Genomic DNA, 18551 nt, shown 5'->3' with positions numbered 1-18551 from the left:
TATGTCAAGTACCTATCTAGCTGATCAACTGCATGTCCTGGGGAACTTTTAATACATAAATATAATTGCTCTGCTTAATGAAATAGAAGAAATTTTGAGGTTCTGGGAGAAGGAGAAATAAGGGAGTGGTAAGTGACCACCCTCTTGTCTTTATACTCTCAGATTCATGGGTGTCATGAGGAATTCCTGATGTTGGGGATAGCCAAAGGACTCTCAAGACTAAAGATAGAGATGCCTCCTATTTTAAGTGTTTGCTGTGCTTCAGTGTAAACCATTCTATTGCCCTGAAATCTCCAGAAAAGATTGCCACATACATGGGTAAGGGACACATGCTTACACCCACAAGTAGTGAATACCCATTGTTCGGGCCTCACCCAGTGGAAATCCTAACTGTGTAGGTTCAGGGTAAGGCCCTGAACCCAGTAATTCAAGCCCTCCCCAGACCACTGTGATGATTGGCCACATTTGGTCACCACTGCCTTGTAGGTGATAAAACATCCCTAGACATGATCATCATAATTCACCCAGTCGACAGCTGAGCAAACTCCTGTGGGGTAACAGGAAAATCAATGGTAAAACTGAGTTTCTGCAGCAGGAGAAAAACCAGAGTCTGATTCTTATTAAACCTTCCTCAGGTCTACCAGTTCCTTTTCTCTTCGAGTGGCCACATGAAGGAAGAAATTACCTTTCTGAACTAGGACAAAAGAAGACTAAGAAGATGATGCCTACAAAGAATAATAATAAAAGTTTAAAGCAGATGTAATCTATAAGATGAAAGATTAGACAGGAAGCATGGCATGCATTATCAATAATCATAACATACCCATTCAAAGATTTCATTCACCCCCCAGTTACTCAGCACCTGCTAGGATACAAGTGCTGAGATAGGTCCTGGGAATTCAGAGTATGATATTGTCTCAAGGAATTTACAGTCTAGAAGAGTAGATTAATGATTCTATTAGAATAGAAGAATGGAAGAGTATACAAAGTAACATGCATAGGCCCATTTCATAAAGGATTGTAAGTGAGGGGAGACTTCACAGAGAAGCAGAAGACAGAACAAGGGTTTGGAAGATAGAATGATCAGGCTGTGGGGAAAATGGAAGGAGTGAAGGGAAAGAAACAACATCTCTTATTAGAATGAATTGAAACTCTAGATGGGCACAGAGGCATAAAGCAGCATGGTATGTTGCCTGGATGACAAATGGTTTTATAATGATGTCATGTAATGATCTGGAGGAGTTAGGGCAGGTGGAAGCCAGTGGTAGGGTTTTGATGTGTCGAACTCCACTCACACATCATCCCAGTCATCCTTGTATTTTGATGAGTTCCTAGAGTGGCCCTAAAGAGCTGGATGAGAGGTGGCCAACCCACTTTGCTAGTCTGAAACAAAAAAATGTATAATCTTTATTTCTCGGGTTCTGCAATATTCTCTTTCTCCAGATTTACCATTTCTTAGTTCATATGAGCTGCTATAACAAAATGCTACAGACAGAAATTTCGAAACAATAGAAATTTATTTCTCACAGTTCTGGAGTCTGGGAAGTCCAAGAACAAGGCACCAGCTGGTAAGGGCCAGGTGTCTCTGCTTCCAAGATGTTGTCTTATTGCATCATCCTCTGGAGAGGAGGAACGCTGTATCCTCACATGGCGGAAGGGACAGAAGGGATGAAAGGGGGTGAGCCCCCTCTGCTAAGTCTTTTTATAACTTAATCCCATTTGTGAGTGTTCTGGAGCCCACATGATCAATCAGTTCCTAAGGACCACACCTAATAATACTGTTGTATTGGGGGTTAAGTTTCAACTTGAATTTGAAAGAGACAAAAACAGTCAAACTGTAACATTTTAATATCATCCTTAATAGTAATTGGTTGCATTTGCTGCCATAATTTTTTTTATAGGCTCTTGAATTTTCAACCTCTTTCAACATAGGTATTTATTTTGCATAATATTTTGTGGTAGATCATACACAACCCTGATTTCAATTTGTTTTGTTTTGTTTGAGATGGAGTTTCGCTCTCATCACCCAGGCTGGAGTGCAATGGTGCAATCTCAGCTCATTGCAACCTCTGCTTCCCAGGTTCAAGTGATTTTCCTGTCTCAGCCTCTCAGGTATCTGGGATTACAGGCATGTGCCACCACTCTCAGCTAATTTTTTTTTTTTTTTTTTTTTTTTTTTTTTTTTTTTTTCCCAGTAGAGGCAGGTTTTCTCCATGTTGGCCAGGCTGGTCTTGAACTCCTGACCTCAGGTGATCCACCCACCTCGGCCTCCCAAAGGGCTGGGATTACAGGTGTGAGCTACTATACCCAGCCTTGATTTAAATTTGAATGTGATTTTATTTTGATGAAAACCTGAGTTTTCACTGTGAAGGAGTTGTATTGACCAACATTAATAGCCCTCACAATTCCACAGTCACCACACAAGCACTTAACCATGCGTTCACGTTAACCTCTGCCTGCTCTGCCATTAACTTCCTTCAGTTGGGAACACTGGCTTTAGTTGTTGTGCTTTTAATATTTTATTATGAGGTATGTAGTTCGAATGTACAGACAAGTACAAACAATCATGTAACAAGCACCAGTTTACTTACTAAGCAGCATAATAAAATCTTCATATTTTGCTGTCTTTGTGCCAGTTCTTTTTTTACAAACTAAAACATTGCAGATACAGTTAGTAGAAGTCCTCTACTATCCCTTCTTAGTCTCATTTCCCTCTCTCTAGAGGTAAAACCAACCTGATCTCAGTGTTTATTGTTGTCAAGAGTGGTTTTATACTTTTACTACAAATATATGTAATAACATATACTATTATTTTGTTTTTAAACTTTAAATAATTGAATCCTCTCAGTATTCATCTGTGCCTTACATTTTTGTTGAACATTGTCTCTGAGATTTGTTGATGACACATATAGATGTAGTGTGTTTCTTTTAATTACTATATAGAATTAAATTTATGAATATACCAAAATGTATTTTTTACTACATACAAGTAGACATTTAGATTTTTTCCAATGTTTCACTGTTATAAGGCTGCAGAAAACATTCTTGTACACATCTCCATATGCACAAATATGTTGTATTTTTATTCTTTAATCATTTCTTTTACTCATATAAGTAGTATCACTATGTAGCAATGAAAAAAACTATCAGTCATTCTAATAATCAAAAACATGACAATGTAATCAACTTCAAAACAATATTAGAATAGTGTGCTGATGTTTTAACTTATTGCCTTTCACAAAGGTCACCAGCAACTTCCCTCAAACAGACATATAAGCCTCAGCCCTGAACCATGGAATAATTTAAAGAGTAATCAACCATAAATATAGAATTGGAAGAGAGGCTAATATAGCTTTAAGAAACATTGAGTCAATTTAAGGACTGATCGTACACTTTTTTTCTGTTTCCTTGACATATAGCTGGTCAAAATTGACCTGATTTGCAATTCCTCTTATATGGACCTAGAGGCAACTGACTGTAGTATTTAGCCATTGCACTTAATATGAGCTTTTGTTAAAAGTACACACATTAACCATTTATTGCCCTGGGAGGGAATAAGTCACGTTTTTTTTTTTATTGATTTTGATTTCATTAATTACTGCCTCCTATATACAGATCAATCCATTAGGTCCTCTGGGGTGTCCAAAGAAAGCCTCAGAAGAGCTTGGAACACCACAAAGAAGAGATGCTTAGGAAAAGTCATCAGTAGGATTTTGGCATGTAAAATGGATTTTTCTTTTTTCCCCTAGTAACACTCAGGAAATGCTTGTCTCCTGCTATTAATGAATGATTTCAGAGTACTATGGATCATGCTGAAGAAAATGAAATCCTTGCAGCAACCCAGAGGTACTATGTGGAAAGGCCTATCTTTAGTCATCCGGTCCTCCAGGAAAGACTACACACTAAGGACAAGGTTCCAGATTCCATTGCGGATAAGCTGAAACAGGCATTCACGTATGTTGCATTTTAACCTGTTTCTGTTATTGTATCATTTAGTTATGAGAGGCGCAAGGTCAAATGTGTAAAGAAAATCTGTTTGGTGAAGTGGAGAAAAAAATGAATGCTGAGCCATCATGGTTTGCAAAGCTGTTCACGAGGTTCAGTCAGTGTTAGATATCTGTACACAGGCTTCATCATGAATTTCACCATATTTATTGAATTCCTACTATGCCTTTTGTCTGTGTAAATGTTAACATAACCAGCACGCTTTCTAATTCTCCACCCACCTTCAAAATACCTTTTGTGTCCCAGGAATATTCCAGCCACTCTCTTTTTTTCCCCACCCCTGACTCCTACCCTGTCTGGCAACATCCTGAATCACCAAGTGGAAATTTTTCCAGATTGCTCCTGGGAATAAGGAATGGAAAGTGCTTTGGTTTGAATTCTACAGAGATGTTTCTCATTTATAACTTTATCTCTGTCTGTCTTTGTCCTTTCAGATGTACTCCTAAAAAAATAAGAAATATCATTTATATGTTCCTACCCATAACTAAATGGCTGCCAGCATACAAATTCAAGGAATATGTGTTGGGTGACTTGGTCTCAGGCATAAGCACAGGGGTGCTTCAGCTTCCTCAAGGTTAGTAGATCTTTCTTTCCCCCCTCGCTGTCCTCAAACAAATGCTTGACCTTCTGTTTATTTCATCATGATTGCAAATTCATAATTTTTATCATATCTTTCTAGTAACCTTTACCTGTCTAAAGGTATTCTTCAGAAACATGTAATCCTTAAACCTATAATCTCAGCACTTTGGAAGGCCAAGGTGGGAGGATCACTTGAGACAGGGAGTTGGAGAACAGCCTGGGCAACAAAGTGAGACACTGTCTCTACCTTTGAAAAAACAAACAAAAACAAAAAACACAGCTGGGCATGCCTGTAGTCTCAGCTACTTTAGAGGCTGACACAGGAGGAGCATTTGAGCCCTGAAGTTCAAGGCTGTGAGGAGCTCTGATCATACTACTTCACTCCAGCCTGGGAGACAGAGTGAGACCCTGTCTCCAAAAGAAAGCTCCAGGGATATTAATAGTAGAAAATGGTGATACTGTTTTGCAGATCAGTACATTGGTTGGGCATTATCTTGCCACTTGCTAAGTCAGTCACTCAAGAAACATTTTGTTGTTGTGGTTGTTTTGAAGGTTTGTGGCTTCTGAGTCCATATTCTAATTACAAGGGACCATGATATGCTAAATTCCTGTAGTATATTGCAGCAACCCTGTGATTTTATATGTCATATAAGAACTTAAGAAAATATTCATTAACTTATTCATTAATTTATTCATGTATTCTAAATAGTACATGTTCATTAGGCACCTACCTGGCTCACTGTCCTCATGGAGCTCACTAACCATCCAATCAAGGCATGAGATGCTAAGCAGAAAAAAGCACATAGAAAAATTTTAATTACAATGATAAGCACAATGAAGGAAAAGATAAGGTATTGTGAAATAAAAATAGTGGATCTAGGGCTGGCTGTGGTGGCTCACGCCTGTAATCCCAGCACTTTGGAAGGCTGAGGTGGGTGGATCACCTGAGGTAAGGAGTTCAAGATCAGTCTGGCCAACATGGTGAAACCCCATCTGTACTAAAAATATAAAAATTAGCTGTGCATGGTGGCATGTGCCTATAGTCTCAGCTACTCAGGAGGCTGAGGCAGGAGAATTGCTTGAACCTGGGAGGTAGAGGTTGCAGTAAGCTGAGATTGTGCTACTATACTCCAGCCTGGGCAACAGAGCAAGACTCCATTGGGAAAAAAAAAAAGAATAGTGGATCCAGGAAATGAGGTTTGAGCTGAGACCTGACTCAGGTCAAGAATAAGAGAAAATGCATTTCAGGCAGAAGGAATAGCATGTGTGAAGGCACTGAGCAGGAAAAGAATTGGGTGTGGGACAAAGAATGAATGGAAAAGCATTGTTCTAGGAGTGTGAGGGAGCAGGGGGCAGTGGCAGGTGAGGTGGGCACAGGCAGGCCTGCAGAGTCTTCTTAGGCCATTTTTGGGTTTCATTCTGAGTGCAGTGAAAAGCTATCAGCATTACTTTTTATTTAGGTTTTCTTTGTGCATAAGTCTTCTCACACTGCTAATAAAAACATACCTGAGACTTGGCAATTTATAAAGAAAAAGAGGTTTAATGAACTCACAGTTCCATGTGGCTGGGGAGGCCTCACAATCATGGCAGAGGGCAAATGAGCAAAGTCACATCTTACATGGTGGCAGGCAAGAGAGAGCTTGTGTAGGGAACTGCCCTTTATAAAATAATCAGGTCTCGTGAGACTTACTATCATGAGAACGGCAAGGGAAAGACCCACCCCCATGATTCAGTTACCTCCCACTGGGTCCCTCTCACAACACATGGGAATTATGGGAGCTACAATCCAAGAAGAGATTTGGGTAGGGACACAGCCAAACCATATCACTCTGTAAGAGGTCACTGAAGACTGCCGTGGGGGGAATGGATTTGGGTAGTGGGAGGGGTACCAGAATGGATGTGAGGAGACCAGGTAGAGGTGACAGCAGCTCATGGTAGGCAAAGGTGATAATGGCTTGAACACCTCTAGGTCAGCTGTCCAAAAATCAATTCCCTTGTAGCCAGTTTCCAAAAAATTGTCAAAAAAAATCACTTCCCCTAATGAGCAATTGGCTTTGTTTTTAATTTTCCAAGTGACTGATTTACCATATTTATTAAATCTGTTATACAAAATCTTGCAGATTTGGGACAGATTCCCACAATCATTTTGGTGCCATCACCCCAAGAATAGATAAATGGACAGATTCAAAGGCAGAGGCAAGGGCAGGGTGAGAAGCAGATAAGGGCTCAGTATCCAAAACAGGAAGCAGAAGTCAAACTGACATTCAGTCAAGCTGGACTGACGGAGCTGCAGGAATGTCTGCCGGCAACCACGCAAGCTCACACTCGAAGAACTCCTCAGGATTCTGCCTAGTTGAATTTTCACCGTCATTCTGCAAACTTATCTTCAACCAGCTGACCTTCTTCCATCTCGAACTAGAATGCTGGCTGTAAGAATGGAAAGAATTGGCAAGACATATATTTTGTAGGTGAGATCAGCAAAACTGGCTGCTGGATTAACTTAGAAAGAAGGAGGAGGGCGTGTCAACAATAACTTTAAGACAACTGGGCTTATGGGTTGGATGTGTGGAGATGGTGAAGAAGAGGGATGGTCAAGAATGACTTCCAGGTTGCGGTTTCAAACACCTGAGGGATGGAGGTGTCAATTGCAGACATAATAAAGATGACAGGACTGGGTATGGTGGCTCATGCCTGTAATCCCAACACTGGGAGGCCGAGGTGGGTGGATAACCTGAGGTCAGGGGTTCAAGACTGACCAACATGGTGAAACCCCATCTCTACTAAAAATACAAAATAAGTCAGGCATAGTGGCACACACCTGTAGTCCCAGCTACTTGGGAGGCTGAGGCAGGAGAATCGCTTGAACCTGGGAGACGGAGGTTGCAGTGAGCTGAGATTGTGCCAGTGCACTCCAGCTTGGGTGTCAAGGGCAAAACTCCATCTCAAAACATAAAAAATAATAAAAAAGATGACAGGAATAGGATTGAAGAGTAAGTCTGATTATGTTAAATTTGAGATGCTTGTGAGATAGACAAGTAGATATTTCATGTTTGTATTTAATATATGATGAGCCCAAAAGAGAGGGAGGGGCTAGAGATATCAAGTGTGGAATCTTTGACCTATAGAAAGCATTTAAACCATGGCAATAGACCACGGCACCTAGGGAGAGAATGTGGAGTGAAAAGAGAAGGGAGCTAAGATCAAGCTCTGTCCAACATTAAAGACCCAATACAGAAGGAGGAAACAGCAGAAGAAATAGAAAAGTATCTGGAAAGGAAAACTAGGAGTGTATATTATTACAGAAAGGAAAAAATTATTTCAAATCAGGGAATGATTCAGTAGGTGGAACACTGCTGAGATACACAGATCATCCCACAATCAAATTTGCATTGGAAAGGTATTTTTCTGCTCATTATTAATGAAGATAGATAAGTATGAAAAACAATATAGCAAAGATAGAGGTCTAAAAGGAAGTAAATACATTTCTTGTGATTGATAAATAATTTAAATTACCAAAAAAATTTTGTGTTAAGCATGTCAGAGTGAAAGTATGCTCTTATCTCGAATTGTCTTAAAAATTCCTCTAAAATGACAATGAAAGGGGAAATGGTATAAGCTAGCAAGGAGGAAGAGCATGAGAGAGCAGACACAGTGGAACAGGAGAAATGTATATATGGCAAGCAGATGGACAAGTGGCAGCTGAATCATTAGAGTAGAGAAGCTTAAACGTAGGTACGTACACTACAAAACACTGGGAAATTGGAGGCTCCAAGTATTGTGAAAGCTGTAAGTCAGGCAGAAGGCTAAAAGCAAGGGAACTAGTTCAAAATCTTTGCAATCAGTAGCATCAATACACTCAGGTCCCCACATCTACATGATGCAGTGGATGGTAGGATAAAAATACCAAGAGATGTCAGGAAAGGTACCTAAAAGTCTGCACACTGAACTGTGAGTCAACAAAGTCTGTTCCCTTGTTCTACTTTGTTTGCTTCAAAGTGCCTGCAAAAAATCGTATAGCCCAAAGCAGATGGTGACCTATAAAAGACCCATAGTGACAAATAGAGGTCCCCCAGTAAAGATGCTGGCTGGCCACCCAGTTTTCCTACAATAAGGCCCATCAGTAAACAGAGAGCCAATACACATGAAGCTTCAAGAAAGAGACCAAATCATTCAAAAAAGAATTCATAAGGAACAGAAATAACAGGGCAAAATATCGCGCCACTGCACTCCAGCCTGGGCGACTAAGCGAGACTCTGTCTCAAAAAAAAAAAAAAAAAAAAAGAAATAACAGGGCAAAATAAAAAACTTTATAGTATCCTAACAAAAACACATTGAGTCTCTGAAACAAAAACAGGATGCTATTTTGAAAAGAGCATTCAGAGAACAAGAAAGAGCTCATAGAAATCAAAAATGTGATAGCTGGAATAAATATTTAGTCAGGGTTGGAAGACAAAGTAGAGGAAATCTGGAAGTAGAAGAAAAAGACAGTAAGAGAGAAAACATAAGAAGACCAGAGGATCAAGCCTGATGTCCCATCATACATCTAATAGGACTTCCAGAAAGAAAGAATAGAGTAAACAGAAGGAAGAAATGATCAAAGAGTAATCCCCAGGGCTGAAATACATGTGTTTTCAGACTGAGAGGAATCATAAAATACCCAGCAGAATAAATGAAAAATAAAACAAGGCACACCATAGTAAAATATAGAATACCAGGAATCAATAGAGGATCTCAAACTAGAAAGAAAAAAAGTCACATAATGAAAAGCTGAAAAAGTAAACATAATGGAAAATTAAGTTTGCATCTAAAATGGATAAATTGAGAAATCATGATACAAACATACTTAGAACAGTGTTTCTCAACTTCATGCCATTTACCCTGTTTGTTTTTGGGGGCCTGTCTTGTGCAGTGTAGGGTGTTTAGCAGTACCCCTGGCCCTCACCCACTAGATGCCAGTAATACTCACCCCCTCCCCCATCATCATAATCAAAAATGTCTCCAGACATCCCCAAATGTCTCCTGCCAGAAGTGGGGGTGGGGGAGCGCTCTCCTTTGAGAATGCTGATTTAGGAAAATGGAGGTAAATAGAGAAAAACAGCTCCACGAGTTGGAAGTCATTGGCTCTGAGGAGCAAAACCTGGAGGAAGAGGGGTAAACAGAAAAGAGCTGGCTTTTCCAGAGAGCCTTTGCTGCTTGGCTTTTTAAATCGTATGCATGCATTTCTTTGCTAGAAATAAATTTTGTTAACAACATTCAAGTGACCGTGTTATTATATATGAAGTTAGGATGCTTTCCCAACTCTTGTTTTGCTAAAGCTGTCTCCTCCACAGCGTAACAGTGCATTAAATGAGTTTTTTAGTTGTCCCAGAAATTTGGCTGAGCCCCCAAAGCTGAGAACAAAGAGTGCTTATTGCCTATACATTTGGAAGAGGGATGCCAGTCAATCTATCCCGAACTATGAATGAATGACCCAGGCTCTCTTGAGTGTGTCACTTTTAACAGAATATATGAGGGAACGAGAAGACTGACTTGGAATGAGAATTTTCCAGGGAGAGGTTAAAACCCTATCCATTTCCCCTCCACCTATAGTCAAGTAAGGAAGGACTGCAAGAAAGCTACTCAGAGCGCTGAGCCCCACCCCTGGAGTTTGTGGAGACTGCTGCCTAATTCTTGCATGAAAAAGTCCGGCTGCTCTAAAAAATAAAGTTTTTAAAAAACTTTCAAGTGAACCTGCACGTGGATGTTTATAGCAGCTTTATTCATAATTGCCAAACCTTGGAAGCAATCAAGATGGCCTTCAGTAGATGAATGGGTAAACTGTGGTACATCCAAACAATGAAATAGTCAGTGTTAAAAAGGAATGAGCTATCAAGCCATGAAAAGACATAAAGGAACCTTAAATGCATATTACTTCGTGAAAGAAGTCAACCTGATGTAGCTTAATACTGTATGATCCCAATTGAACGACATTCTAAAGAAGGCCAAACTGACCAGGCACAGTGACTCATGCCTGTAATCCCAGCACTTTGGGAGGCTGAGGTGGGCACATTGCCTGAGCCTAGGAGTTCAAGACCAGCCTGGAAAACATGGGGAAACTCGGTCTCTACAGAAATTAGCCAGGTGTGATGGTGCACACCTGTAGTCTCAACTACTAGGGAGGCTGAGGTGGGAGGATTGCTTGAGACTGGGAGGTTGTGGCTGCAGTGAGCCGTGAACATGCCCCCGCACACCAGCCTGGGTGACAGAGCAAGACTGTCTTTAAAAAGACAGTAAAAAGATCATTAGTTTCCAGGGGATGGGGGGAGGGAAGGATGAATAGGCCACAGAGAATTTCTAACCAGTGAAACTACTTTATATCATACTATCATGGTGGCTACCTGTCATTGTACATTTGCATAGATTGTACCACACCAAGAGTAAACCTAATGTAAACTGTGGACTTTGGGTGATAATGATAGGTCAGTGTGGGTTCATCACTCGTAACAGATGTGCCCCTCTGGAGGGGGATGTTGATAGTGGGGGAGGCTGTGCATACATAAGGGCACGGGATATATGGAAAACCTCTGTATCTTTTGCTCAATTTGCTGTGAACCTAAACTGCTCTAAAAAGTCTATTTTTAAAAAAAATGTGTCAAGGATGATGTGAACTGCCTAGGACAGCAGAGTGAGGGAAAGAGTCCTCCAGAGGGTGTGACCTGCACTTCCAAAGTTTCTTGGGAGTTAAATGCCAAGCTTTCCCATTGGATAACTGGGCATCCTGAAAGGTAACGAGGCTTGGCTCATTTGATAGGTACCTGCCCAAGAAGACTGCCTACAGGATGAGCATACGCCAGCCGAAATTACCTGGAAAGCCGTACCTTCTGATAAGAGTTGGAGGGAGGATATCTAAGAGTCAGGAGGAAGGAGCATTACATAGTTAGGGCATAGTAACTGGGAGTCCTTTATTGCAAAGGGGTCTCCAGAGAACCCACAAAATCACCCCATTGGAGAAAGAGCTCGCATTTGTGCATCAACACCAAATTACGATGGCACCCACTAAGATAAGACTTTTTTCTGCTTTTATCTAATTTGTGAAAGAATAAAGCAGAAAAAAAAAATCACCCACTGGCAAAAAGGAGATGACAATGGAAACTGTCTCAACCTGGACTCTGTCAGCACCAAGGTAAGATGATGTGCAGGATTGGGGTAGGGTAGGTTGCAGCTTAAATTAAGATGGGCTTCACTCGTTCATCAGAAATAAAGAACCAAGAGAAAAACACATGTAACCCCTCTGTCTTCTAATGATCTCCCATTTCTGTTCGGTTTTTAATCCCACAGGCTTAGCCTTTGCAATGCTGGCAGCTGTGCCTCCGATATTCGGCCTGTACTCTTCATTTTATCCTGTTATCATGTATTGTTTTTTTGGAACCTCCAGACACATATCAATAGGTAAAAGCTTATACTTGATATTCTACTACTTTCCCTTGTGTATTTCCAGCCTTTGCAATGTGCCAAGGAAATAGCATGGTCATTATTAAAAATTGTCTTAATAATAACTTTTGTTACTGCATGCACAACAGGTGCTTTAAAAACCTACACTCGGCCAGGTGTGGTGGCTCACCCCTGTAATCCCTGCACTCTGGGAGGCCGAGGCGGGCAGATTGCCTGAGGTCAGAAGTTTGAGACCAGCCAGACCAACATGGTGAAACCCCATCTCTTTGTAAAAATATAAAAATTAGCCAGGCTTGGTGACGGGTGCCTGTAATCCCAGCTGCTCGGGAGGCTGAGGCAGGAGAATTGCTTCAACCCGGGAGGCAGAGGTTGCAGTGAGCTGAGATCGCACCACTGCACTCCAGCCTGGGCAACAGAACAAGACTCCGTCTCAAAAAAAAAAAAAAAAAAAAAAAACTACACGCCTCCCAAGATTTCTAGAACTTACAACTTTCTTATAATCTTGGAATAATAAAAAAGACAATTTTCTTGTGTAAAAGGGCAATTGTTGAAATCTGTGAAATGAGATAAATGCTTCATTTCATAATGTAATTTGCCAGCATCTGGTTTTTATTTTTATACTAATGGTAGTATTTCAAGTTCCTAATCGCTCTTCACGTATTTCATTTTTGTCGTATTTGGGGCTCTGAATTGTACATATTTTCAGTTTATCAGAGGCATATGGATTTCATAATAGTTCTGGTATTGCATAAGGCTACCACCTAGCACACACACACTTTCCAGATATCTACTGTTTGGTAACAAATACCCTCAAAATGTAGCAGCTTTACAACAACAATCATGTTTGTATCTTCCATAGTGCCTACCGGTCAGGACTTGGGAAGGCCTGGTCTGGATAATTCTTCCTCTCTCCCTTTTTCCTCCCCCTCTTCCCTCTTCCCTGCCTTCCTTTCTCCATGCAGTCCCAGGAATTCTCCACTTGGCCTAGTTGGAGCTTTCTTACACATGGTGACTTGGCTTCAGCAGAAGGTGGAAGTTGCAGCCCTTTTATTACCAAGCCTCGGAAGTCACACAGCTTCACTTCTGCTGCATTCTTTTGTTTACTAACAAGTCAAAGCCAACCCAGATTCAAGGAGAAATTAGACTCCACCTCTTGATGGGGAAATATCAAGAAGAGTAGGTGGATGGAAGATATTGCTATGTCTATTTTTGGAAAATACAGTCTGCATGCACACACATGCGCATGCACACACACACGGTTGCTCACACACCAGAGGCAGGACACTAAAGAAGGGAGCATAGCCTTCTTTCAAGCATGACTTCTTGACCTCAACTTTGTCTCTTGGTGTACTGGCAAAAACCCTATCAGATACTCTGAATTAGATAGTGTCCTTGAACCCTGAACAGGGATCTTCATGCTTCATTATTTCAGGTCCTTTTGCTGTTATTAGCCTGATGATTGGTGGTGTGGCTGTTCGATTAGTACCAGATGATATAGTCATTCCAGGAGGAGTAAATGCAACCAATGGCACAGAGGCCAGAGATGCCTTGAGAGTGAAAGTCGCCATGTCTGTGACCTTACTTTCAGGAATCATTCAGGTAAGGCTCAAAGATGGGGAAATGGACTGTCTCATTTGTTAACCTAACAGGTATCTATTGAGAGCTCTTAGCTGGTCTTCCTACACGGTGGGCGGGGTCTGCTGGAGAAACCCCAAAGCTCCGGGAGTAACTGCAGACCAACTGCATGCCTTATTCACAACTATGAGTGACCAGCAAGCAAGCTTCAGGTGGATGCTTTAAAGATCCCAAAAGCAAGACAAGTTTGACACAGCAGGATTGATTAGTGCTGGGAGAGGATATTCCTCTCTGCTTGGAGGGAACAGCCAATGATCATGATCATGCACTTTAGTCTACATGATGAAGCATGCCCCCAGCTCCATGAGAGACAGGGAAGGCATTAGTGTGGCCAGTGCACTGTGGGACACCAAGCCACTCCAGACTTTCCTCTGTTTTCTGTATAACCAGTGATTGATTTGTTAGCTACTTACCCACTTCATGTACAAGTTTGCAGTATTAGAAAATGGTCCAGAGGCTGGGCGCAGTGGCTCACACCTTTAATCCCAGCACTTTGAGAGGCTGAGGCAGGTGGATCACAAGGTCAGGAGTTCAAGACCAGCCTGGCCAACATAGTGAAACCCCGTCTCTACTAAAAATACAAAAATTAGCTGGGTGTGGTGGCATGCACCTGTAGTCCCATCTACTCAGGAGCCTGAGGCAGGAGAATCACTTGAACCCGGGAAGCGGAGGTTGCAGTGAGCCGAGACCGTGCCACTGCCTGGGTGACACAGCGAGACTCCATCTCAAAAAAAAAAAAAAAGAAAATGGTCAAGAAAGAACTTGTATATTTGCTGTGGGTCTTAACTTCCTGACCTATCATATGATTCATTTGTTTCTTTGTCATTAAAAAAAAATAGTTTTGCCTAGGTGTCTGTAGGTTTGGATTTGTGGCCATATATCTCACAGAGCCTCTGGTCCGTGGGTTTACCACTGCAGCAGCTGTGCATGTCTTCACCTCCATGTTAAAATATCTGTTTGGAGTTAAAACAAAGCGGTACAGTGGAATCTTTTCAGTGGTGTATGTAAGTAAGCAACTCCCAGACATTCTGGTACTTGTTTTTTCTTCTTTATTTCCCCCACTTCTCTTCTGTATCTCTTTTTACTTTCAAGACTAATTTTTCTTTTTCTCCAGTAATTTCCATAAAAAAGGAAAAATTCATTTATTCTAAGGTTTTCTGAAAAGAGTGTTACAAAGAGGACTAAACCTTAAAATCTCTATTATTAATATGTGATACTGCCCACTTCACAAGGAATTTTTCGCTAGGTCTTTATTTGGTGACTACACCATCACTCTAATTAGGTGAAGAGAGAGCTTTTTCTTACAACCAAATCATAGTCTTTTTGGAAACTAACAAATAATTTAAAGGCATGAGGGGAGAACATCTTTCTCTCTCTCAAAAACTGCTAATTCAGGCCGGGCGGGGTGGCTCACGCCTGTAATCCCAGCACTTTGGGAGGCCGAGATGGGCAGATCACGAGGTCAGGAGATCGAGACCATCCTGGCTAACACGGTGAAACCCCATCACTACTAAAAATACAAAAAAATTAGCTGGTGTTATGGCAGGCGCCTGTGGTCCCAGCTACTCAGGAGGCTGAGGCAGGAGAATGGCATGAACCTAGGAGGCGGAGCTTGTAGTGAGCCGAGATCGTGCCACTGCACTCCATCCTGGGCGACAGAGTGAGACTCCGTCTCAAAAAAAAACCAACTGCTAATTCAAACCGGCAAAAAAAAACAAGGCTGTAAAAGATTTAACTAACATAAATCTTTTAGTTACATAGACCCCTTACCAAACTCAGAGAAAATATAAATTATTTGCAAGCACTTAAGGAACAATGGTACTAACTGATCATGTTGAAATTGATCATGTGAAACTGATCACCAATTCTAAAAATTCAATGTTTTTTCACACAGTGCAATATAATTAAAAATCAAAAACTAAACATAGCTTTAAAACTCCCACATATTTAGAAACCAAAAAACATTTCTAAATGACCCATGAATAAAGAGGGAATTAGGAAATAATGAGCATTAATTGATAGAAGTACTACATATCAAAACCTCTGAGATGCTGTTAAAGCTGTCCTTGGAAAGAGGCCTGTAGTCTTTGTAGGTATTTATGTGCTAGGCACTGGGTGCCAAGATGCAGCTGTGAGCTGAGAAGATACAGGCCTTTCCCTCTGGAACTTTCAGTCCAGTGGGAAGATAGTAAACCTTTAATTGCATACATGTGTAATCAATTACAATTTGTGTTGCGTGCTATGAAGGAGAAGTACCAGCTGCTCTGAAAGTTAAATAGGGAGACCTTGAGATTAGGGGTCTAGGAAAGGCACTTTGAGGAAGTGACATTTAGATTGAGTCATTGGCCGGGCGCGGTGGCTCAAGCCTGTAATCCCAGCACTTTGGGAGGCCGAGACGGGCAGATCACGAGTTCAGGAGATCGAGACCATCCTGGCTAACACAGTGAAACCCCGTCTCTACTAAAATACAAAAAAAAATTAGCCGGGCGAGGTGGCGGGCGCCTGTACTCCCAGCTACTCGGGAGGCTGAGGCAGGAGAATGGCGTGAACCCGGGAGGCGGGGCTTGCAGTGAGCTGAGATCCAGCCACTGCACTCCAGCCTGGGCAACAGAGCCAGACTCCGTCTCAAAAAAAAAAAAAAAAAAAAAAGATTGAGTCATTGACTGGTTAAAATGGAATCAGACTTTAGGAATATTCTCTAAATAACAAAATTCTTAGTCTCCCATAATAGCTGTTACCGTACTTCTTACTCTGAGACTTCTCGAAATGCCTTGTCACAAAGGAAATAAACATACTGAGTACTCTAGGCATCGATAGGAAAGGGTGCATGGCCTGGGCTGAGCAGGAAGTCTACTTTATTGGGTTTCAAATGAGAATTGACTATATTTGAGGTGCCCGGTTGGTAACCCTGGGATATAATTAAGTGGATTTCTTCTCTAGTTCTCCTGGGTTCCTTTCCCAGACATCAGCACTCTTGACTTCAAAGTCCTGCTAACAATACTTTCTCCTTCTTTGAGCTCCTAAAAGCTTTTCTATGTATTTACCTTTGGAGTACTTTGCTATCAACCCTTAATTCTTTCCAAGTGCTCAGGACTCAGCTTCAGGGTTCCTTTTCTGAATTTTATAATGTTACATTGAGACATCAGCATATGATAAGAATAATTGTTTGATAGGAATAACTATAAGGCTGGGTGCAGTGGCTCACACCTGTAATCCCAGCACTTTGGGAGGCCGAGGTGGGCGGATGACTTGAGGTCAGGAGTTCGAGACCAGCCTGACCAACATGTTGAAACCCCATGTCTACTAAAAATACAAAAATTAACTGGGCGTGGCAGCAGGCACCGATAATCCCAGCTACTCAGGAGGCTGAGGCAGGAGAATCACTTGAACTTGGGAGGCAGAGGTTGCAGTGAGCCAAAATCATGCCACTGCACTCCAGCCTGGGCAGCAGAGCAAGACTGTGTCTCCAAAAAAAAAAAAAAGAATAACAACTATTTAAAAAAAAAAAAGAGTAACAACTGTAAAGTTGTAGACTGGGTAAAAATACCTCCTAATTGGTGGAAGCTACAAAGAGAGATTTCAGCCTGAGAACTTTTAACTAGAAATACCCAGTGGAATGGCTGATGTGAATTAGTGCACTAGACAGTCTCTGTCTCTCTCAGGGGCAATTTCTTGATGTAAACATCCAGCGTTCACTGTGTTACAGAGTACAGTTGCTGTGTTGCAGAATGTTAAAAACCTCAACGTGTGTTCCCTAGGCGTCGGGCTGATGGTTTTTGGTTTGCTGTTGGGTGGCAAGGAGTTTAATGAGAGATTTAAAGAGAAATTGCCGGCGCCTATTCCTTTAGAGTTCTTTGCGGTAAGTCACCTTGGGTCAATGACCTATTCAGCTTCTACGACTGCATTTACTTATTTCTGTAAGGGATTTTGAAGTGGATGAAAGAAATTTTTTGCTCTCAATTCTGCCAAAAGAAGGTTACAATTTGTCGAAGAAATTTGACAAATTCATTGACAAGAAAGTAAAAAGAAAAAGCCTTAAAACATAGACACAGATGATTTTTTAAATTATATGTAAGACTATACATGAAAATTTTAACATTAATTATAAGTGATGGGGTTATGGAAGATTTTCTCCTCAAATTTTTGTTGGCTAATTCTTTTATAATGAGCACATATTACTTTAGTAACCAAAAAAAAAATCCATTTCCGTTTTGACAAAGCAAAGGTTCCCAAACTTTCTCCATCCCTTGACAGTCCTAAGCCAAAAGAAATACCTCACAGTTCCATTTATTAAGTAGTTAGTTCCAAACACTTTAATAATATTTATGATTAACAACTTCATAGTTGTTTTTAAAAATATGCACATAAATTGGAATAAAAATATTTTATTATGTTAAGTAACCACAATTATTTAATCATGGAATGCATATGCCTGATGGAAACTGCATAGATCCTCAAATCTCAGAATCAAAAAGGGCACTGCTACCCTCATTTCCTGTTCACATGAATATGTATGTGGTTCCTGCTTTTTCATCACAGCAACCACTGAACACCCAGCTTTGCAAAGATACAGCATTATTGAAAGGAACACAGTATTCAAACTGTGAACTACTGCCAACTAGAAGTTTGCACAGTGCCCAATAGATGTCACTGTTTCACTGGGGACCTTTTAATATCCAAAGTGTCCCATAGAGTGCCCTTGGCATCCTGGGACTTGTTTGCACATGTGTGGGAGCTACAAGGAGAAGAAATGAAGAGTAGGCTGGGTGTGGTGGCTCCACACCTGTAATCCCAGCACTTTGGGAGGCCAAGGCAGGCAGATCACTTGAGACCAGGAGTTCGAGGCCAGCCTGGCCAACATGGTGAAACCCTGTCTCTACTAAAAATACAAAAAATTAGCC

The 18551-nt window shown here is 41.1% G+C and overlaps 1 protein-coding gene across 1 annotated transcript in view; it reads left to right on the top strand.

Moving 5' to 3' along the window:
- The window catches only part of SLC26A5 (solute carrier family 26 member 5), a 70362-nt gene that overhangs the window by 18709 nt on the left and 33102 nt on the right, over window positions 1–18551 (top strand). The window contains exons 3-8 of the mRNA XM_015134577.3: window positions 3750–3954; window positions 4440–4579; window positions 11902–12012; window positions 13448–13614; window positions 14490–14654; window positions 17357–17509. Of these exons, the coding sequence (XP_014990063.2) occupies window positions 3803–3954; window positions 4440–4579; window positions 11902–12012; window positions 13448–13614; window positions 14490–14654; window positions 17357–17509 (888 nt within the window). The 5' untranslated portion in view covers window positions 3750–3802. The remainder of the gene's footprint in view (window positions 1–3749; window positions 3955–4439; window positions 4580–11901; window positions 12013–13447; window positions 13615–14489; window positions 14655–17356; window positions 17510–18551) is intronic.

This window comes from Macaca mulatta, chromosome 3 (assembly GCF_049350105.2).
Source record: "Macaca mulatta isolate MMU2019108-1 chromosome 3, T2T-MMU8v2.0, whole genome shotgun sequence".
NCBI classification, from domain to species: domain Eukaryota; kingdom Metazoa; phylum Chordata; class Mammalia; order Primates; family Cercopithecidae; genus Macaca; species Macaca mulatta.
Note: the sequence above shows the minus strand (reverse complement) of the source record. Positions and strands in the feature narration are given on the sequence as shown.